The following is a 22,891-nucleotide window of genomic DNA, read 5'->3' on the forward strand; positions in this document are numbered from 1 at the left end:
CGCTACCCCTATATACCCCTACCCCTTCTATTCTTACCCCCCCCCCCCCACACACACACATGGTACACACACATACACACACGCACCTCGGAGTCACTGGATTCAATTACTTGATATACATATTCAGTACCAGCGCTTTGGCCGAGTGGTTGTGGCCTTGCCTGCGAATCACAAGGTCCCGAGTTCGAGACCCGCGCTGGGAGCAGGGAGCGTGTACTGTGCTAGCAAATGCGGTGATGCATGCGTGAACCACTTTACATGCAGTGAACTGCGCCAACACCCACGGTCAACTGGGTACTCACTACTCGGAGTGAGGGTAACATGGATGCAGCTAACGAGGTTAGCCCCCTTGTCGGGCATTGGTTGTGAGACTTACCACCTCACCCTCGCCGTTAGGCGCTGCATCTGCCACCCTGGTAGCACAGGCATGGTGGTGGCCTGGCACATGCGAAACTTCCTAAGCTGGTTGTGTTTCTCAACGCAATCGTATAGCCGGTGGTAACGCGGACGTGCAAACTTTACTTTTTTTACATATTCAGTTATTCACAAATGGAAAGTTACATGTATCTATCTGTTTAGCACAGGTGAACTAGCCACGTACCTGGGAATTAGCTGCAATGAGAAAAGTGAAGTCGTGAAAAACAATGGGAACCAAATCAGAGGACAGCTGCACATCAAATTCAACCATGTCTGCTCCCTAAGCCAAACGGAGAGGAGAAGAAGCATGATACACACCTTGGATTATAGCACAACATCAAAACTACAAAACTCACACGCCTGTTGAAGTTGGTGGTATGTGACAAGGCCAGATGATGCTGCAGCAGTGGTGAAGGACAGCAGCACTACAACTATGTGACAAGGCCAGATGATGCTGCAGCAGTGGTGAAGGACAGCAGCACTACAACTATGTGACAAGGCCAGATGATGCTGCAGCAGTGGTGAAGGACAGCAGCAGTGGTGAAGGACAGCAGCACTACAACTATCACCGCTAACTCTACTTCAAAGTATCGGTTTGACGAGTATGACCAGCTGCTGGTGCTGCATACCTCCCCATGGACAAGCAAGGTACAAGCATCGATTGCAACAGCACTAGCTAGCAGAGCAACGCACAACGTACATGTCTCCCAGCGGCTGTGAACGATGAGACGGTGTTTTCCACGTGTGAAGCAGAACTAAGATAGGATCAAAGCAACATACAGACAGGTACATTGAAGTGACTCAATAAACTAAGCAGGAAAGTGTGCATACTGAAGGTTAGTGTGCGTAGCGAAGGTTAGTGTGCGTAGCGAAGGTTAGTGTGCATACTGAAGGTTAGTGTGCATACTGAAGGTTAGTGTGCATACTGAAGGTTAGTGTGCATACTGAAGGTTAGTGTGCATACTGAAGGTTAGTGTGCATAGCGAAGGTTAGTGTGCATAGCGAAGATTAATGTGCATACTGAAGGTTAGTGTGCATACTGAAGGTTAGTGTGCATACTGAAGGTTAGTGTGCCCAGCAAAGTTTAGTGTGCATACTGAAGGTTAGTATGCATACTGAAGGTTAGTGTGCATACTGAAGGTTAGTGTGCCCTCAGTCATTTGGTGTTCACTGACTACTGTAAGACCACTATTGTTAACAAACACTTACAAGTAATTCAAGTAACAAATAACTAATTCAGATGATTCGTTAAATTTTGATTTTTGAAGTCGTTATGTTCAAAATCAAAGTCCATGTACACACTGTACAGTCATTTACCGGTTTTGGCAGCCAGAATTCGTCAACATTTCACCTCATTAACCAACAAAAATCCAGAGAGCGCTAACTAGAATTGACCTTAACGTAATACGTGGTCTTCCAGTAGACACCAAGAGATTGCGGGACTAACTGTCAGGGAGCATAAGCATAACTAATGTAATAATTATGTTATGACTCACGAGAGAGCTAACGAGATGAAGAAAAGAGAGAGAGAGAGAGAGAGAGAGAGAGAGAGAGAGAGAGAGAGAGAGAGAGAGAGAGAGATAGAGAGAGAGGAGAGAGAGAGAAGAGAGAGAGATAGAGAGAGATAGATAGAGAGAAGAGAGAGAGAGAAGAGAGAGAGAGAAGAGAGAGAGAGAGAGAGAGAGAGAGAGAGAAGAGAGAGAGAGAGAGAGAGAGAAGAGAGAGAGAGAGAGAAGAGAGAGAGAGAGAGAAGAGAGAGATAGAGATAGAGAGAGAAGAGAGAGAGAGAGAGAGAGAGAGAAGAGAGAGAGAGAGAAGAGGAGAGGTTGGATCAGTTCGGTACAGCATAACGGTAATACTGCGGCCATAGACTAACTCTTTCTGGAGTACGGTGGAAGCACCCATTCCACGGTGGCCTATGCGATAACACCTACTCCGGTCCCACGTGCAGCTGTGCGAAGTAGACAGATCATGGGGCGGCTTGGATAATGCGTTTACAACCAGACAATGAACTGCAGAATGGAAGATAGGGAACAAAACCAACAGCAACTGTCTATAATATAATAAAAAGCCTTAAAAAGGTATCTAAAAATGGTATACAAGAGAGAGATTGTAAGCTGTGTCGCAACTCTGAGTTTCACATATTACTACAATCATCAGGCAGCAAGGATGTGTAGAAGACTCTGCCCTATATGGGTATTGAGCACTCTTCGGACAGTGGAGCACGCTACTTGATTACATAAAAAATAGTACAGGTGGAATCCTGATAATTCGAACCTCAAAATGCCAGGAAAAACTTCTAATTATCCGGACATTCTAATTATCCAAACATGCACCCACAACACAATATGTATGTCAAAATGCTCCCATGGTCAAGCAGAGTTGCGCTATGGACCTTAGACACAGATTTCACGGATACTGAACTGACCGGTACAGCCTGCTCATGCAAACTGAACTGACCAGTACAGTGTACAGTGAACTTTGAATTACACTTTGCTAACTTCGAATTATCAGCACAAATCCCACACATTTTCTATGTAGAGGCAGAACATTTCGTCGCTCAATAATTTCGTCCAACTCCAAAGAAAAGGAGTTCGTCCGGTTGAAAATTTCGTCCATGGGTCATAAGAGTGTATAGAAACGCTGGACAAATCGATATTCGTCCTACATTTAATTTAGTCCAAAAGCTCCTTGGACGAAAAAGACGAAATTAAATTCCAGACGAATATTTCTGCTTATACAGTAAGTGGAATCCGTGGGACTTCTAATTAACCGGACATGTCCAGTTCGAGGTTCGAATTATCAGAATTTGTTTATGTGGGAATCGTATTGACAGAACTCGGTCCTGGAAAAACTTCTAATTAAGCGGTATGTTCGAATTAAGCCATATTCGAATTATCAGGATTCCACCTGTATACAAATGCTCAGGCCAGTGTGAAACGGCTGATGAAAAGAGGATGGGATAAGTGAGGTGCGCAGTACAACTGTAAATACAAACAGGCAGAAATTAGTTACACTATTTTGAAGTACTGTATAAGCAGAAATATTCGTCTGGAATTTAATTTCGTCTTTTTCGTCCAAGGAGCTTTTGGACTAAATTAAATGTAGGACGAATATCGATTTGTCCAGCGTTTCTATACACTCTTATGATCTTTGGACGAAATTTTCAACCGGACGAACTCCTTTTCTTTGGAGTTGGACGAAATTATTGACCGACGAAATTTTCTGCTTCTACAGTACACAAAGTCATGCGTACATGACATTGTACTTACCTACCAACGAACCAATGGCCATCAAATGGTCATTTAGAAGTGGCACAACAATGCGCACAGTTGTGCCCTCGCCAACCTGCTCAGGCAGAATACAGCCAGTGCCTATCAGCTCCTCGCCATCTTCTGCTGCTGCTCCGGCCGCGGGACGGTAGCGTACACGCAACTTGAAAGCCTGTAAATAACACCAAGCGAAGACCAACGGAATGATGAGCAAGTGAAGATCAAGATCAAAGGAATGCTGAGCGGCAACAACAGAACACGTATCACTAGCAACAGCAAACACAGCAGCAGTTGGAAGCACAAGACTACTGAACTACACATGACTAGCTACACCGCACAGCATTCACACATACACTTGCCCATGGGACAAAGGTATGTACTTGCTGGGCTATTTCCAAGTGTGTTTGTGTATTACTGCAGTCAACCAGTCAGTGTATTTTCACTTACATGATGTGCCAGGTCTCTAGTTCGTGTTGAGAACACTACAACATTGTCAATGCTGTAGTCTACCCAGCCACTAGCTGAGTGATTAGCTGGTGCTACATGACTGCTACATTGTCCAGTGCTTGATACCAGTGTCTGAATGGTACAAACACACACAGTACACACTGATAATGAAGTCAACACAAAAACATACAGTCACACCCAGACACACACCCAGACACACACCCAGACACACACCCAGACACACACACACACACACACACACACACACACACACACACAAACACACATGCATGCACACACACACACACACACACACACACACACACACACACACACACACACACACACACACACACACACACACATACACACACACACACACACACACACACACACCATGTACCACACAAACACACACGCACGCGCACACACACACGCGCGCACACACACACACATTCGCGTGCATCCCCAAAAACTCCAAGATCAGTGGATACCGACACGGGTATTAGGGTTGGTCAAATATAGATGAATTCAGCAATACTGAGGAACGAAATACTTGAGATCAGAAGAGAGGGTGTGTGTATGTGTGCGCATGTGCGCGCGCACGCGCGTCTGTGATTGGCTGAAGAGAGCACGTGTTGGCCAGTTTAAAATACCACATGGAGTGTGATGGGGAGAGCAGGGACAGACCGTGTTTACATTTTACCTTCGACTCAACTGGCGGGCATGCTGCTTTCACATCCACATCATCCTACAGTCCATAGAAACACAGTAGGTAAGACAATCACTGTATTAGTATTATGCATGAGACACTCACTGCATTAGTATTATGCATGATGCCAAGAAATGGTCAACTGCTAACGAACAACTGGGCTCTAATTCTTCTAAGGGTACACGTAGATGTTCTTTCCTTTCAGCTTCGTTATTCACTAGTGGTCACAGCATGGGTCTTAACAGACGTTCAAAGGTCTTGGACAAACTACTCACAATTTAAACAGTGACATGACAAGTTACACATCACTAGTATCTGACAGGATATTGAGAGTGGGGGTGCACCTGCTACTACCAGCATACTATTTTAAACAGCACATCAGGCAACTAACCAGCATCCGTACATCAGGGAACTAACCAGCATCCGGCACCTGTCCCACCGACCAACTGCCTGTTGGATTGAACAGCCATCGGCTGCTGGTTCGGAAATACTAGCAGGGTAGAATACTGTTGTGTGTGTGTGTGTGTGCGCGCGTGTGTGTGTGTGCACGCACATGTGTGTGTGTGTATGGTTGATAATCGGGTGCATGATAACCCTACTACCCTACACCACAGACACGCAGTTTCCAACAAGAGACAAGACAAGACAAGACAAGACAAGAAGGGGAATCTAGCTCAACTTACCGAACCTCTCGGTGAGTACCAAAACGGCTCAACTTGCAACGAACACATACTGCCACCGGAAGAACTGTCCACCACACTTGGACAGCCAGCAAAGGATACCGGTGCGGTCAGAGGCTCCAGCTTTTGCCGGCAAACTCGTATCTGAATCTCCGAGTGGCTTGTCATGAAGCCTCGATCTGGATGAAGGCTAGACCCATCTATGTCGTCGAAGCAAACCAAGTCAGACGCACAGTGCTTCGTAGTCTCAACAGCAGCAACAGCAAAAAGCAGCAGCGTCCCAGGAACTAGCACATCTCAAGCAACTAGCACACAGCAGTACTGAATCTGCAGTGCAGAACAAGCTATGGCTTTTCTGTACAGAGTACTACTAACATAGGAATTGTCAGTACGGAGGGGAGACTGGTGTATCCTGGCATGTTCTTTAAAGCTTAACACGCCCCCTCTCGAAATATTCTTAGAATAGAATCAGCGATTTTGTATGTCAATAGTCGGGCCACTTTCTCTATGTTTTCTTAGTGTGATGAAGGCTTATTTAAAAGCAATTCCAGCATGGCATAATCTTAAATTTGAGCAGCAATTCCAACCTGGTCGTTCCTACAACGAGAGAGCTTGGAAGCTCAGGGCCCTACGCTATGCTTTTTTGCCTTGATGACCTAGACAAAAAAAAGCATAGGGATGTTATATATTCTTCAAAAAATTCCTTTTTTTTAAGACATAACCTGGGATTCGAACCCGCACTATCGCGCGCCCTGTATGCATCCCCCGATACACTTCGCATACATACTAATTCTTCCAAGTTGCTTCACGTTATGATCTTGCATTTGAAAGCCCTATTTGAATATGCATTGTGGCCAGCCGTCTTTGATGGTACGGTACGGGATAGGTACGGGACAGGTACGATCGAGGGTAATACGACACCTTCTACCGCCTTGATGACGGCAAAAAAAGCATAGGAATGTTATACATTTTTCAATTCTCCTATTTTTTCAGGCATATCCTGGGATTCGAACCCGCACTATCGCCCTACATGCACTTCGCATTCATACCCATTCTTCCAAGTTGCTTCACGTTATGATCTTGCGTTTGAAAGCCCTATTTGAATATTGCGGCCAGCTCTATGTGGCCAGCTGTGTTTGATGGTACGGTACGGGACAGATACGGGATAGCGCCAGGCGTGACACAAACAAACAAACAAACACACAAATATCAAATTAAAGCTGTGTGGACCCTGGCTAGCGCCAGACGTTACTGAAGTAACGTCTTCTGCATAGCTACGGGAATAAATGTCCTTAGATTCCCGATGCTACGATAACCTGGAGCCCATTAAAGTGCATGTAACTGCCTTCCCCATGTTTCAAGACTTGCAGGATAGGCAACACTGTACGAAGACAGCCATGGACAGGTGTATGCATGCTTGATAGTAAGGAAGCACGCATAAATAAACTTACTGCTATCAAGACCATATTTGTCATTGACTTGTATTGGATCGTCTACAGGAACAATCACAAATGTAAAAAGCAAACTCAGTATGCTCTACGGTGTAAGATTAATTGCTATTACACGCATAAATGCTATTACACGCATAATTGCTATTACACGCATAATTGCTACACTGTACTAGTACTTGCTCACTGCTATGACTGGTCACGCGAGTCTCCTCCGAAGAGGGGAGAGAGATACAAAAGGAATCTTGAAAAGATGACTCAATTGGCTATTGAACCGCCCACACCAACAAAGGTAGCAGGTACAACATCACACCTTCAAGCAGCCGAGCCCGTTGCCAACACACCCAACACTACCTGGCATGAGTGCACCACCAACCGAACTAGCTGGTGCATACTATACACGCCCGCTAGCGGGCAGGCAGGCACGCACACACACGCACGCACACACACACACACACACACACACACACACCTTTTGACGCCCATCGTCGGAGGTGATGATAGCGATGCTACAGCAAAAGCCATTGCAACTTGTGCTGGAATTGCACCATTCAGCAGCTTGCAAGGCTGAAGAATCGACCGCCACTATTCAGCCTGGTCTACATGTACACCACACAGCTATGAAGTGGCTTTTTTCTGGCCAGTGAATCCCTACTTTTTGGTCTTTTTCATTTCTTCTTGCACACACATCACACCACACACTCCGGCATGCACTGGCAGTTGGTAACTACCCAGGAGAATGAAAGAAAAGTCAGGAGGAGTCTGAGAAAGAGAAGAAAGACGTGTGACCGTAATCGTCGGGATTCGAACCAGCAGCCTCTCGATTGGAAATCGCTGCACATACGACTCCACCATATGCGACACACACACACACACACACACACACACACACACACACACACACACACACACACACACACACACACACACACACACACACTACACACACACACACACATGTGAGCGCCAGAAACTCACTGCAAGGCTTGATAACTAGTGAGCGTTGGACAGTTTCCCATTCCTGGACAACTGGTATCTGGTCGGCAGGAGAGCGAGATGAGCGGCATGTAGCCAGGGATGTTTGGGCGACCACATAACGATAGCCATGTGTACCAGTAGGGAGCTCACAAGACAGCGTCCAAACACCACTGTCTTCAGGTTTTCTACATACATAAACAAACACAACAACAGAATGGCAGTCACCAATAGTGCAGTAGGGAGAGAGAGAACAAGACAAACTGAACAGGGAGGAGAACCAAAAGAACAACAACAGCAGCAAGAAGAAGAAGAAAGAAAAATGTTCATGGAGAAAACAAAGGCATCAGGAACAGCAGCAGCAGCAGCAGCAGCAGCAGCAGCAGCAGCAGCAGCAGCAGCAGCAGCAGCAGCAGCAGCAGCAGCAGCAGCAGCAGCAGCAGCAGCAGCAGCAGCAGCAAGAATACAAAAAGAAAGGGCAAAGATAAGAACAGCAGCAGTGGTGGAAGCAGCAACACAAGCACAGCATCATCAGCAGCAACAGGAATACAAGTAGCAACAGCAGCAACAACAGCAACTGAAACAACAGGAATACAAGTGGCAACAGCAGCAGCAGCAGCAGCAGCACCAGTAGCAGCCGTAACAATAATCGAATGACAAAAACAAAAAAATGCACACCCAGAAGATAATATTCCTTGACTGCACATAGCAGACACAGCAAAGGGCGTTTAGGTTGGTTATAACTCCGAGTGTCCGAGTGTTCATGCCGCAAGGCAATAATCAAACAACTGATCCTGGGGTTCTACCCAGCAGTATGCTTATAAACATGTAAGGCCACAGGCATAACACATCTAGCGCTGAGTGCATGGCGCTAAGTCTGGCAGCGTCGGATTGTGAAAAAAGGTGCGGGCGGAGGCGTTGGGGCGACACCGGGCAACAGGCGGGTGGAGGTGATAGGAGGATGGCGGACAACAGGCTGGTGAGAGTGTTAGGTCTTTGAGTGACGGGTGGACGTGAGCATAGTGTAGCTAACAGCAGGGGAGTGTGATAGTGGGACGTCAGGTAAAGTGCAGTATTTTATCAGTTCATCATTTCATATTTATCCCTTGACTGTACTAAACACCTTCAGCGACAACGTGCTTGTTACGCTGTTGTGCTAATCCAATGTGCCAGCTACGTGAAAACCTTAGCAGCTCAAGAATGAAAGGCAAAAGAAAGGCGTCTAAAAGATTCTGGTGGCAAAAGTAGCTGATGAACTGACTCATTTTATTTTTGGTGAGAGGCTATTATGCCCCGGCACAAGAAATCATCAGCTGACAAGTCAAGTGTGATTTCTCTACTGGACCAGAAGATTTCGTAGAGTTTAGTGTGATGTGTACTGCTAACTACTGCGCCGCCAGTACATTCTTCCTAAAAGATTCCTCTCGCCTGATCTTCTCATGGCTGTTCACCTGCTGCAGCTGCAATCAACACTGTGCCGTTTTCTCTTGTGCTATTTAGCACATAGCTTTCCAGCTTACTGTCGTGTGCAGTCTATCGCTGGTCACAGTTTGGTTGTATTGTAAAAAGCAAACTACATGATAGCACAGTACAACTCCCTTTGGGACCGAGCACTGCCCGTTAATAGGAATTGCCCGTAAATCTGAATATACAGTGAAACCTGTCTAAGACAACCGCTGCTCAAGGGACCTTCAAAGTGTGGTCTCTGTGAACAGGCGGTCTCCTTATCCAGGGTCATTTGACTGGAAATAGCATCCCTTGGTACTGACAGCAGTGGTCGTCTGGGACAGGTGGTCGCCTTATCCGAGTGGGCGCCTTGACAGGCTTTACTGTACATACATACTGCATGCAAGTAAAACAATTATGCCATTGAATCAATAGCTTTTGGGACCGTTTTTTGTTAATTATTATTGTGACTCTTTATTTGTGTGAGCGTGCGTATATGGGCAACATGCTTTACATTCATTCTCCAAGTCAACGGATGCCTTCCATCAAAGCTGTCCAATATTAGCCATGAACAAAGTGGCCATATCGAATCTTTGTCTTTCTGGTATACCGTAGTGTCTTGTACAAAAGCCTGTCTCATTTAGAAGCCTGGCTTAGAGTTGACATACATAGAAATGCCTGTCTTGTATAGAACTCATGAAAGCTGACGATTCCGCTCAGACTTCTGCCAGCTAGCTGCATCCGCATGTAACAATGCTACATGTACAGTCGTGGCAAGCGAAATCCGACACTTGGCATAAGTATAGGATATTACCCAAGTACGAGGGTGTTACCTCCCGAATATCATCCCGACTGCGTAGCAGGAGGGATGATATGAGGGTACGGTAACACCCGAGTACGCGGGTCAATATCCTACTTATCCCAGGTACATCTACGCATTTTGGGGATCGACGCAACTGCGTTCTGAATACAATTGCCAAGGTACAGCTATACCAAAAACAAGATGCTGTCTTTCTTTTCAATCCAGTCAAGGTTTGAGAGCGATGGAGCTCGGGAGACAAGTTGCATTTTAGTAGTTGGACTAGAGAATTGACGAAGATTGCACTGTTATGATACATAGTCATTTGGTTCAAAGTAAGGGCCATACTTCAAGTAACGGCGAGATATGTCATTACGGATGCTGGTGCTGACTTCCTTGTCATTGGATCGGTGTGGAACTTTCAACGGTTTGGGATCCTTACTGAACACTGGCCGTGCAGGCAGTAACCACATTGTACATATCGTCGGACATTGGCACCAGTGAGTAAAGTGCATTTCGTTGTATCAAGACTCTTGGTTGTATTACTATCGGCCACTATGCAATCAGAAGAACGTTGATCATGTTATAGGCATACTGGATTTGTAGCAGCATCAACGTTTTAGATTGTTCTTGTGGTAATCGTACTGGATACAATGTCATGATAATCACTCCGGGTCGCATCTTGCATCCATATCTTATCTACATCACACATGGATTGCTGAGCTCTTCTTCTTTCACACTGTTGAATATTCTGTACAAGATTTTTCCTCTCACTTTCACGTCTTGTACTTTTCGAGTTGTTACGGTATCTCTCCTTGCAATTAGTAATTTTCACTCGGATGGTGATACTTTGTGTAGTTTTCGAGTTTACAAAGAGTGAATGAGAACAGATGCACTTCGAAGTCTCCTTTGTGTCGTAGTGTTGAGTTGAATAGTGATTGGAGTTCGTTGTTTGTTTGTGTGGAATCTGGTTTTGGACGTAGTCGCGGAGGTAAGTTCTCTCCGTTCACTTTTACTGTACCGACGGTGCACTCTGCATTGGCATGCTCACACCCTCTCACGGTTCTGTGTAGTGCATTTTGTCGCTGGGTTCTGATCGAAAGGACTCCAGTGGCAAGATGCATTGCATCGAATCGAGAGGGGGTGGGGGCATGCCAATGCAGGGTGCACCGTAGTAGGTACGGTAAAAGTGAACCCAGTTAATAATGAATATCATCCCGCGCGGGATTGTATTGGCTATTATTTCCCGGTCAGCAAGGCTCCTGATTGGCTGAAACAGGCCTATAGTACCGTACCATGGGATAAGGGACTACACAGTGTGCAGCCCTGCATACGTAGTACATGTGTTCCATACAAACTTTTATCTGTCTCAGCTCATGACAAAACTCGTACTCATCACAGTCAAGGTTCACAAGAAAAGTTCAAAGGTGCTGGCAAAAATGAATGGGGACTGGATACCAATACTCCTTATGTGTACCATGACTGTGAACTGTGTGTATCTACGCTGTGACCTTTCGACCTGTTTGGGATGCATACGGCTTTAATGTACAAATTAGCAAGAGTACATGAAAACCAGAGTGTGCAGCTTGGGGCCTTTTCTGCTATGGGTGTCTGTCACGGCGGAATTCCGTGATTACAGCATAATTATTTGGTGCGGATCTGAGGCGGGAAATGGCGTAGTGCGTACAACTGAGCTGCAGTTGTGCAGAAAGAGACCTGCTTGAATCCTGCTTGTACGCACTACATCACTAAAATGATGTGATCACGGAATTCCGCCGTGACAGCAACCCATCCGAGCTGCACACTCTGGTTTTCATGTACTCTTGAAATTAGGTACAGCGCACTACATCATTGATGTCCATTTGTGGCGCTGTCCCCTACGACAAGTGTCGGATTTCGCTTGTCGCGACTGTATTAGAACATAGGTACGGACCGGTAGGTCACATTATACTCTAAACAATCTGCACTTTCTCCATGTCTTCCCTCTCAAAAATTCCCACATCCGGCTGAAATTTCTGGCTTCATTGTCTGCCTGTCTGGTGGATAATATAATGATAAGAAGTCATACCGGTCAATATTCGACTTCTGATTTCTTGCTTTCTCGATCAGTGTGCACATGCATATTTGCACAGTATGTTCATGAGCTTCCTTTTTCAATACGTCGTTTGTGGCCATTGTACCCATTGTGAATGCGGGCAGACACCTGCAGTGCCTTCTCCTTTTTCCCTTTCTCGTGCTTCTGTAGTTTCTTTTCTCACCACAGTCTCTAAGTATTATTATAATACAGCTTTCAATGGTCGTGAGCCGGTCGTCTTTGGACATATTATTATAATACAGCTTTCAATGGTCGTGAGCCGATCGTCTTTGGACATATTATTATAATACAGCTTTCAATGGTCGTGAGCCGATCGTCTTTGGACATATTATTATAATACAGCTTTCAATGGTCGTGAGCCGATCGTCTTTGGACATATTATTATAATACAGCTTTCAATGGTCGAATATACCCACACGTATCGCATTGCCTCTACTTTCTGGTCGATGAGCTACCGTAAAATTCCGTAAATAAGCCCACCCTAAATAACGCTCATGTCCGATAATAAGCCCAGTTTTAGGCGGTGTACACTTCAAGTCCGTTTTAGCGCCGATGCCCGAAATAAGCCCAAGGCGTAAAGTGGACTCAAAATGACCAGCGCGCGAGCGTGCGTTCGAGTACAAACTGTAGAACAGTTGTAGATCGAGTGCGTGCCATCCAACTGCACACAGCACAGTGCAGAACTCAACTCTGTCATGGCGCGCGAGGACAGCGATGTTCCGTTGGAATGTAGCAAACTGCCAAAAATGTAGCAAAAAATGTAGCAAAACATGTCGCAAAACATGTTGCAAAACATATCGCAAAACATGTCGCAAAACATGTCGCAAATTTCCAGCTGTGGTTTGATGTACGTGTACCGCGCTCAGTGTGCACTGAAACTAGTGGGTTGCTGATAGATTGATCTTCTGCAGATTGCGTCCGAAATAACGCCCATGCCCTAAAATAAGCCCATGCCCAAATATACGCCCAGTTTTTGACGCTCTGCAAAGTATATGCTCGGGGCTTATTAACGGAATTTTACGGTATGCCAATTGAGTAATAGCGTTCATCTCCCCACACTTTAATCAGAATGACTATAATGATGCCCACCGCCTTTTCATTTGAAGGTGTCAGTTCAATGAATCAATGATTTCTTCCAAAACTTAGAATGATGAATGCAAAACTTAAAAAATATTACAGTAAATTTTCATTCTACCTTCTGAGGAGTTTCAATTGTTCCACCTTCCAGCATCCCAGTGGAGCACATGTACCAGTCAGATAGACACTGTCATCGTCACTGCAATTGACAGTAACCTGGAAATTGCACTGCACCAACTCTTCTGATGAGGTAGTCTCCATCATTCATGCCAAAAGTAGACAATGTTGCTCCTCCAGAAACAAAAATACTGAGGACGTGAATAATATTAGTCGCGGAGGGAAGACTGAAGTCAGTGAAGAATCATGCAGTACGTGTGCTGCAAAATAGTGAAATAATGGCAACTGTGACAGTACAGTACGTACTAAAATCTTCGTGATTTGATCACGAAGTTGTCGAAGATGGGTAATGTCGCCAATACTAAGGCACGGCTCAGGTATTTGTCCAACGCCCTGTCCGCGCGGTACTACTGTCAGAGAATCCCTGACCTGGCCTCTAACAACAGCTGGAGCATCGCGCTGTGCTATGCAAGTCGCCAGATAAGAGTGCAGCCAACACTCAGCAACAGCTAGAAAAGCACCAACATTCAAACCAGGTTGATACAAATACTACAGGAGCCGGAGGTGCATGTACAGTCAGTACACAGCAGTTGTAAAGTGCCGGTATTTTACTACTCCCTGGTACAGTACTGTATACATGTACTGCACTGGCAAGAGTTCATTAGGTTATGAACTCTTGGCGTCTTGCCGTCTTGGTGCTGGGGATATCATGGACAAGAGATAATAAGGGCAAGACTACCAAAATGGTTATGAACTTATGACCAAGTTATGTACTCTTGATAAGGGTTATGTACAGTCTTGCCAGTCTTGGGGATGGATTATGGTGGATCTGGAGTCTCTGGACTATGGACTATGGAGTCGTATGTAGCGACTGATCTGATCATTATCAAGACTTGTCCACTCGGCTGTCTGCATCGGAGTCTTGATATCGCGGCATGATTATGATCTGGTGCGGTGGTGGTTGTTGTTGTTTTCTTGAAATCGCTAAAACCAAGAGTACAATGGTCATAACCACTGGGTTATGTACTCTTGCTAAAACCAAACGGACAGAACTGTCATCCAGTGACAAGGGAGCGAATGATGAGCGTCATATCACTTCCTGAAAAAGGTTGCGCCCCTGTTGGACTCTTGCGGCCGCACGGCAGTCTACGAAGGCTTTGTGCGGCCAACGATGGAATACAGCTGGCTGGTGTGGATGGGTTCATGGACATCTAGGCTGGACAGAATGAGTACAGGGCACTGAAGGTTATTGGCCCAGGCGCCTGGCTCCCCAGCCTGAAACACAGCCGACTGGTTGCTGCGCTTTCGTTCACCTTCAAGCAGTCGTCCTCAGTGACCTCCCAACAACAAGCCCCCTGAAGCCCATCCTCCCACCTCCACCCAACCCCCGCCCAGTGGGTGGTGGATCCACTAGGCTAGCAACGGAGACTGCCCATTGCCACCGGCTCCAGCGCAAGTCAACCTTGCGCACCGGTAGCAGCCTCCGGGGTTCTTACCCAGATTGCATTATTCCCTTGTGGAACAGCCTACCAGCAACCATCCTATCAGCAGAGCCGCAACTCAGACAGCTCCAGTCCTTCCAGGAAAAGTGCAACAAGTATCTGCTGCACCGGAACTGGCAAACAGCCACAGACGCCTTATGAAACGGTTTAGACCAGCTCCTCACTGGCATAGTAGCATCCTCCCTCCCTCCTCACCACAATGTGATAGTATCTCTCATTCTGCTTCTCTCCCCACTACATGTTATCTCTCATTCTGCTCCTCTCACGACCATCTACCCACTGTCCTCGTTCCTCACTAGCTATTATTCATTCCCCTTCCTCCTCCCCTCCTCATGGTTTTACTGCATTAACATATGCACTGTCGTGTAAAAAAAGTCCCTATGCACGTGAGTCAAAACATCCCCGGGGCAAATGAGACAGACTACAAGGAGACCAGACAGAGAGGGAGAGGGGAGAGAGAGAGAGAGAGAGAGAGAGAGAGAGAGAGAGAGAGAGAGAGAGAGAGAGAGAGAGAGAGAGAGAGAGAGAGAGAGAGAGAGAGAGAGAGAGAGAGAGAGAGAGAGAGAGAGAGAGAGAGAGAGAGGCCAGGAGCTGCAATACCTCCTGCAACTACAACATCTCCAGGAGCTACAAGACCTCCAGTAACTACAGCATCTCCAGGAGCTGCAAGACCTCCAGTGGCTACAGCACCTCCAGGAGCTGCTAGACCTCCAGTAGCTGCAGCATCTCCAGGAGCTGCAAGACCTCCCGAGAGAGAGAGAGAGAGAGAGAGAGAGAGAGAGAGAGAGAGAGAGAGAGAGAGAGAGAGAGAGAGAGAGAGAGAGAGAGAGAGAGAGAGAGAGAGAGAGAGAGACTGAGAAAGAGAGAGAGAGAGAGAGAGAGAGCGGGTGACTGCTGATGAGAGCATTCACATTTTTCATTCCATACCACAGTCGGTTTGTTTCCTTGCCGAATGTTTACCACAAAATTGAGAGCAATAACAGTATAAAAACAAAAACAACTAAAGAAGGATAGATGTTTTAAAAACAAAGCAGTGAACAGCGTGGCCTAGGGGATCGATTGCAGCGCTACAGCAAAAGTACAAAAACGGTCATAACATTTCATAAAATACCGGTAGGTATGATTTATGTACTCTTGGCTAGAAATTACCCTAGTAGAATGCACTGGGTACTAGTATAAAACCACAGGACAAGCCTACAGTAGCTATGCAGGGCTAGGGGCGCACTGTCAGTACAAACAGTAACAAAATTATTATTATTTTGTGAAGCATAAAAAGTAGACGGCGACCGCAAGCATGCTTTTGAAAGCAACCAATATCTGCTCGGGCCGGAGCCAGACTGCGAGTAAAAACTAAAACCCAGTCCACACTATGTGACACACACAGCTACCCTATACTTCTGAAGGACACTGCTACTGTACAGTCTTTAATTAGTAGATAGCAAAAAAATAAACTTCTATAAACGATTTGCACAACATCGTTAGTTCAAATTTTTTTTAAATAATGATACATAATTTGCCATAAAATTAATGATTGAACACGGCGGAAAAAATCTTGATAATAGAATAGGAAGGAAATACAGCAATGCTCGAAGAAAAAAGAAGAAGAAGAAGAAGAAAAAGTGCTCCAAACTGGCCTGTATGCCACGCATGGATACACTGTTCTACACAAGATATAAATGCATGACAAATAAGGACAAGCACAAGAGTGGCTGCTGCTGCGAGACCTAGAGAGAATTGCAACTGCAGTGTGCAACCAAACACTCTATCTTTGACGAACATAGACGGCGAGAAACGGCCATTGGCAAGATTGTTACGACTAAATCGTTGGGCATAAGCAGCTGCTCACGACCATAACAAGACGAAGCCTTCCTCCATGCTCTGTGACATTGAGGAAAACGTAAGCACCTTGTTGGTTGTGTCATACTTGAAGCTGGTGAAAGCCTTCTTATTCAAGGTGGCATGCTCAGGTGATTTGGAAACACCGTACACTGTCACTGAGTCCAGATTGGGGGTGTCGGCGTTCGTTGAGCCCTGCCAAACAAAACACACACACACACACACACACACACACACACACACAAAACGCACACATTTATCATGATGCACGTAGGAGGAGAAGCGACATATACTATAGCAGCAGCAGCAGCAGCAGCAGCAGTGACAACAACTGCAGCAGCAGTAGCAGCAGTCACAGGAGCAGCAGCAGCAGTAAAACCAGCACTGAGCCACAGCAGTAGTAGTAGTAGCAGACGAATAACCGAGTAACTCAGCAAAGCAACCAAACGCCGCAAACATGTGTAAGGTAACACACAGCTGTGGTCACTACACTGAATATTAACACAGCATTGCTCTCACAGCTGTGGTCACTACACTGAATATTAACACAGCATTGCTCTCACAGCTGTGGTCACTACACTGAATATTAACACAGCAACACACAGCTGTGGTCACTACACTGAACAGCATTGCTCTGACAGCAGACCACATGAAAATACAAACCTTGGTTGTGACCTTGGCTTGAAGGATGGAGGCAGTTGAGTTGGACACAGTAGAGTAGGTGATAAATACATGACTGTTGCACCACACAAACACACAAGACAATGAGCAGGAGGAGGACATGATAACCGTGCCGCAAATAAATATCCCGGTCCCGGCATGCAGGTAGAGCAGAGTACAAGAAACAAATGTCTGGTAAGCTACAGCAAAACAGCAAAACAGTAATACAGTAGTACAGTAGTACATGATTGTACTAGATGCTGCTCAGTTCATTCATGTACTTCAACTACTGTAGCAAACACCTACTGGCTTGAACCGGTGTAACCTGTGTACATACTTTGCACTGTCGGCTAACAGTAGAGTACGCCATAGTTAGTTACAAAGAAACCTGGCAGTAGCCACCAAGTCTTGGTCGTTGAGGAATGAGTCAGCACACATGTGCGCTATTTTTCAATCTGTGCATGTTTCCAACTGCTTGCAACTCTTCTTTCTTTCGCTCTTCTACTGCGCTCACAACCATATCTAGCTGATAGCAAGAGTATTATAACCTCCCAAGAGTGTGCAACTCTGCATATGGGGTCTTCGATGGCGAAAACTCACATCCCGTGTCTCAGGCACGTTTCGTACTACATACAAACAAAGGATAGCGTGCGCGCAATCCGAATATCTGCTATGATCATGCTGGGGATTTGTATACGCGCAGTGAGTTTCTGTCAGAGAGGGCTTTTTATTACTCCGCTGCTGGCTAAAAATGGGGTGGAAACGTACAACTGCAACACTACACCACGTGCTGTGAGTTTTCGCTGTCGGTGTACCCCACAGAAAAAGTATCAGGAGTTGCACACTCTTGGGAGCATATATACTCTTGTTGGTAGCTTGTTCTCTGGCAAGGAAGAGTGCAGTGCTGATTGTGGCCTTCAACTGACCTGGAGCGTCCAGACTCTCTGGTACAGATCCCCAGAGGCGCTTCAAAATTCATGTGATCAATACCTGAACATATACAATGTACGTGTTCGCTGAGAAAGCAGAGTATGAAGTAAGACTTACTTTGTGTCACCAATTGAGTCACCATCGTCCAAGAACAGATAGCCCGTCGACGATTGCTCTTTGTCAAGTGCAACAAGAAGGTTGTAGGGATTCTTACGGGTGGCAGTCGTAGTTAGAGCTGGGGTTTGTCGTGGAATAGTGACTCCACCACGGATATGAAGCTAAACCAGAAGAGCACAAGGCAATGAGAATACTGTAAACTGCCTAATATTCGCGACGGATTAATGTTCGCTATTTTCGCGAGAAGAGTGTAACGCGAATATTAACCATCGTGAAATCTAACTTCAACAATGGATGTATGCAAGTGGCCCCAGTGCTTCGCGAACTTTTGCCATCGCAAACTCGCTGGTTCTAAGAAATCGCGAAAATTTAGTGACGCGAATATTGGGCGGTTTACAGTAGACTACGATCAGGCTGAGAGTTCTCAAGCTACAACAATAACAACAGCAGGCAGTCCGGTTCTGATGCCACAAAGACCTTGTTTGCTGTCTTCAACAACGAAGAGAACGACGAGTGGGTACACAGGCCGCGACAGTGTGCCAGTGGACTTGCATGCTTCACTACACACAGTGGGCCAGTGGACTTGCATGCTTCACTGCACAATATCAAGAGTACATAACCCCGGGGGTTATGTACTCTTGACAATATTAATAGGCAAAACATGTGTAGCACATGTAGGGTGTATCGAAACAAGTGCACCGTCCTACGTGCGTGCATATCGATTCAATTTACTTGCCATTGCTTGAGCTACGGTGAACTGAAGCTGTAGCAAGACAGTTCCGCTGCTACGATACAAGGATTAATTCCAGTTCAAACTGGTCGGCAGTACAGTACGCCAGCCATTGGGCCATACTAGTACATCAAGAATGTCAATACAGATGGTGAATATCTGACACATCGGACACATGGAGACTCCTGGTAAGAGAACATGCAATATGAATGCAGGCACAAGACAAAAGAAATTGGCCCCGGTAACGTACATTGATGTGATCCTTGGGTGCGGAGAGGGACACACTGGCACCAGTTGATGTCTGCTCAGTACCATTGTAGTAATCAAACCAACGTGCAGCTGGAAAGTAAGCCTCCACACTAGTAGCACCTACAGCGTAGCCGTAGTACAGTTGTGAAAATAACACACATGAAACACACAGTAGTTAGCCAGATTCAGGTAATGGATTACTTACTCATTGAACACTCCAGCACCTTTTCAATTGCCAGCAGCAGCAGTGACCAAGTCCTTGTAACCGACAGCATCACCACAGCCACACCCAGAAGTAGCAGCACCAGCAATAACGGCGGTGGTGGTAGAACACGAATACTAATAATGAGCAGTAAAAGTAGCCAAATCAGTAACAATACCAGCAGGACGGTATGCAAACAAATAACAACATAACTTACTAACCGTTAGTGGGGTGGGGCAACTTTGCTCACTAGCCACTCACCTTGCGTCAGGACAGGGGACACCAGCAGGCCAGGGCCGACCAGAAACTGCTTATCGATGGCAAACGTATTTGGGTCGGCTGGAAACTCAAAGAAGAGAGGTCGAGTAACGGTCGCCCCTGCCATAGAACCATCGTCCACTATGTCCTTGTTGGCAAAGTAGAAGAGTGTGTAGTAGTAGGGCAGGATTGCGTAGCGTATTCCCAGTACTTCACGACTGATTGAAGCAACTGAATCCCACGTGTATGGCTCCTGCAAACATAGATATCGTAAAGGAGCACAGGACAAATGAAAAGCAGAGGGGCGTATGCAAAGCACAACAAACGTTTTTTTCTCTTCTGGGGCAAAGAAGGGAAACCTTCATCGCTGTTATAACTGGTGCGGCACTAGCTTATGGGGTATTGCTGGGACGCTGTTTGATCACATGCTCCAAGACCGCCCCACCACTGTTGCCATAGAGATCCTGTCCAGGTCCTAGTGTGCCTGCTGTCGTGGAATGGGGTGCATAGGCATGGTTTATGTTGTCCGTCAACTGACGGAAAAGAGGTTTGAGCATGTGTCGCCTCTGAACACCGTGTTTATAGATCTAAGGAAGGCATACACCTCCATTCCTAGGCATGCTCAGTAATCAACACTGCAGCGCATCGGTGTTCTTCCCAACATGCTGGCCGTTGTCCGATCACTGCACAATGGGATGATGGTGGACGCCTGGGCAGAAGGTGGTCGAATGATGGTGGAATTTTGGGCAGAAGGTGGTCGAATGATGGTGGAGTTCTGGGCAGAAGGTGGTCGAATCGAATCAAAGCGTTCCTAACAACCAATGGCCTATGGCAGAGCTATACACTAGCCCCAGTGCTTTAAAACAGCTACTTCTCGGCTGTGGTGGCACATTGGCATTTGTAATGCTTGCATGTTGGTATAGCCATCAAGCATAAGCCGGGGAGGGGGGGGGGGGGGAGCAAGCTCATTAGTGTTTGTATGGCAAAGCCGCAGCAGTTGCTCTCAACCCATGCCAGCCACTGAGAGACTGTTCGATAACGATGATGCAGTGTTTTCAACCCGTCTCAGCAAGACTTCCAGTCGTCCGCGGCTAATTTCATCTTGTGCGCGGCTAAATAGGGTCTGATCGTCAGCGTGGCCAAAACTGTTTCAAAGAGACAAACACATACTCACTTGTGAAGGTGCTCCCTTGACATTATGATTGCGAGAGAATGGATAGAATGCACCAAGCTGCATCCAGCGACCACACAGCTCCTCAGTCGTGCTCCCTGCACATGCCAAACAAGAACAGCGGCGGTGAACGTCGATAACAATATTATGTACATGTAGCCATGTACACACTTGATACGGGATGTATACAAGTGCATAGAAGCAAGGAGACTCACAGCACACACGCACGTGCGCGCACGCACACACACACACACACACATACACACACGTGCGCGCGCACACACACACACACATACACGCACCGAGTTCTACAGGGCAAGATACAGTCAGGCATAGTGCGGCAACATATTATACACAGCGACAGACAATTTAGGCCATTGAAATCAATTTGACCCCAAACCAAAGAGTACACGGTCCAACCTGCATTTAGGAAGTATGCCAGCATGCCATAGTGTACAGAAAACTGGTCTTGCTATGCTGGTCTGGATGTAGATACAATCATGGTTCAAGACCTGAGGTAAATGGTCAGTAATATCAAGAGTACATAAGCCCCCCAGAGTGTGCAACGCCTGATCCAGCTCTGCATAGGGTCTTGGTCGAGCGAAATCGGATCTTCTGATGTCATGCGTACACTCCACACCAGCGCAAGGCCGGTCTCGAGGCAGGGCACCGTTATTTTTGATCCGAGAGTTCCCGCGACTCCCCGGGTTCCCCTCAGATGTGTACGGTATTATGACGCAAAGCTCCGATTACGCCCGACCAAGACCCTATGCAGAGCTGGATCAGGCGTTGCACACTCTGGGGGGTTATGTACTCTTGGTAATATTTAAAATAAGTTATAACAGGTGGTCTCGAATTGCAGTTGTCACCTGACACAGGTTTACCATATCAAAGAAGCTTACCAATGAATCCGCAGATATCGGATCCCACCAGCGGGATACCAAAAAGCTGGAAGTTCAACATTCCCGGAATGCTGTTGTACAAGTCATCCCAGCTGGCGTGGTTGTCGCCTGCAGATAAGCACCAGTAACGGTGTACAAATCACGCACGTAACACAGGTCAGTAAAACACTGCGATCGTCATCATCATACGTTGACAAGATGCTGAGGTCAACTCTGAAAACACAGAGTGGCAGATTCTGGCATGGCAGCAGGTCAAGGCCAATAGGCCAATCTTCGACAAGGGCACCTGACCCAGTAATGCCCAATAGCCCATTCTTTGACAAGGGCATCTGACCCAGTAATGCCCAATAGCCCAATCTTTGACAAGGGTATTTGACCCAGTAATGGCAGCCTATCGTAGTTACTTGCAGTTTGGTAGCTTTGCAGCTAGCTTTCCCAATGAAATCCATACAATTGTATTGTACATGGATACGTGTAGACCGGGGAATGAAACAATAGTATGGCACAGGGACAGACAATGGGAATGCAATAAGAACGAAAAATACATACCTGTCCAATGTCCGGTGTGTGAACCACTGCCAGGGAATGTAGACCTTGAGATCACCAGCGACCGTTTGCCTTTCAGAGACTCCAAAGCCTCGTTTGTGGCAATGGCCTCAGTCAATCCTGCACACACGCATGGGCATGCACACACACACACACACACACACACACACACACACACACACACACACACACACACACACACACACACACACACACACACACACACACACACACACACACACACACACACACACACACACACACACACATACACACGCACACACGCACACACCAACACACACA

General features: G+C 46.4%; 2 protein-coding genes across 2 annotated transcripts in view; both read right to left on the reverse strand.

Moving 5' to 3' along the window:
- LOC135824725 (glycerophosphocholine phosphodiesterase GPCPD1-like) overlaps positions 1-14,022 on the reverse strand; it is a 28,910-nt gene extending 14,888 nt beyond the window's left edge. The window contains exons 1-10 of the mRNA XM_065337438.1: positions 13,487-14,022; positions 7,955-8,139; positions 6,980-7,021; positions 5,532-5,728; positions 4,843-4,887; positions 4,137-4,268; positions 3,690-3,861; positions 2,294-2,429; positions 1,118-1,172; positions 602-697 (exon numbers count right to left, since the gene is read on the reverse strand). Coding sequence (XP_065193510.1) covers positions 602-697; positions 1,118-1,172; positions 2,294-2,429; positions 3,690-3,861; positions 4,137-4,268; positions 4,843-4,887; positions 5,532-5,728; positions 6,980-7,021; positions 7,955-8,139; positions 13,487-13,632 — 1,206 coding nt within the window. The 5' untranslated portion in view covers positions 13,633-14,022. The remainder of the gene's footprint in view (positions 1-601; positions 698-1,117; positions 1,173-2,293; positions 2,430-3,689; positions 3,862-4,136; positions 4,269-4,842; positions 4,888-5,531; positions 5,729-6,979; positions 7,022-7,954; positions 8,140-13,486) is intronic.
- Positions 14,023-15,923: 1,901 nt separating this feature from the next.
- Positions 15,924-22,891, reverse strand: part of LOC135824801 (uncharacterized) — a 46,491-nt gene continuing 39,523 nt past the window's right edge. The window contains exons 20-27 of the mRNA XM_065337516.1: positions 22,592-22,708; positions 22,043-22,150; positions 21,144-21,238; positions 19,973-20,222; positions 19,511-19,629; positions 18,531-18,691; positions 17,487-17,559; positions 15,924-17,018 (exon numbers count right to left, since the gene is read on the reverse strand). Of these exons, the coding sequence (XP_065193588.1) occupies positions 16,830-17,018; positions 17,487-17,559; positions 18,531-18,691; positions 19,511-19,629; positions 19,973-20,222; positions 21,144-21,238; positions 22,043-22,150; positions 22,592-22,708 (1,112 nt within the window). The 3' untranslated portion in view covers positions 15,924-16,829. The remainder of the gene's footprint in view (positions 17,019-17,486; positions 17,560-18,530; positions 18,692-19,510; positions 19,630-19,972; positions 20,223-21,143; positions 21,239-22,042; positions 22,151-22,591; positions 22,709-22,891) is intronic.

The sequence above is a fragment of the Sycon ciliatum genome, chromosome 1, assembly GCF_964019385.1.
Source record: "Sycon ciliatum chromosome 1, ocSycCili1.1, whole genome shotgun sequence".
Lineage (NCBI taxonomy): Eukaryota > Metazoa > Porifera > Calcarea > Leucosolenida > Sycettidae > Sycon > Sycon ciliatum.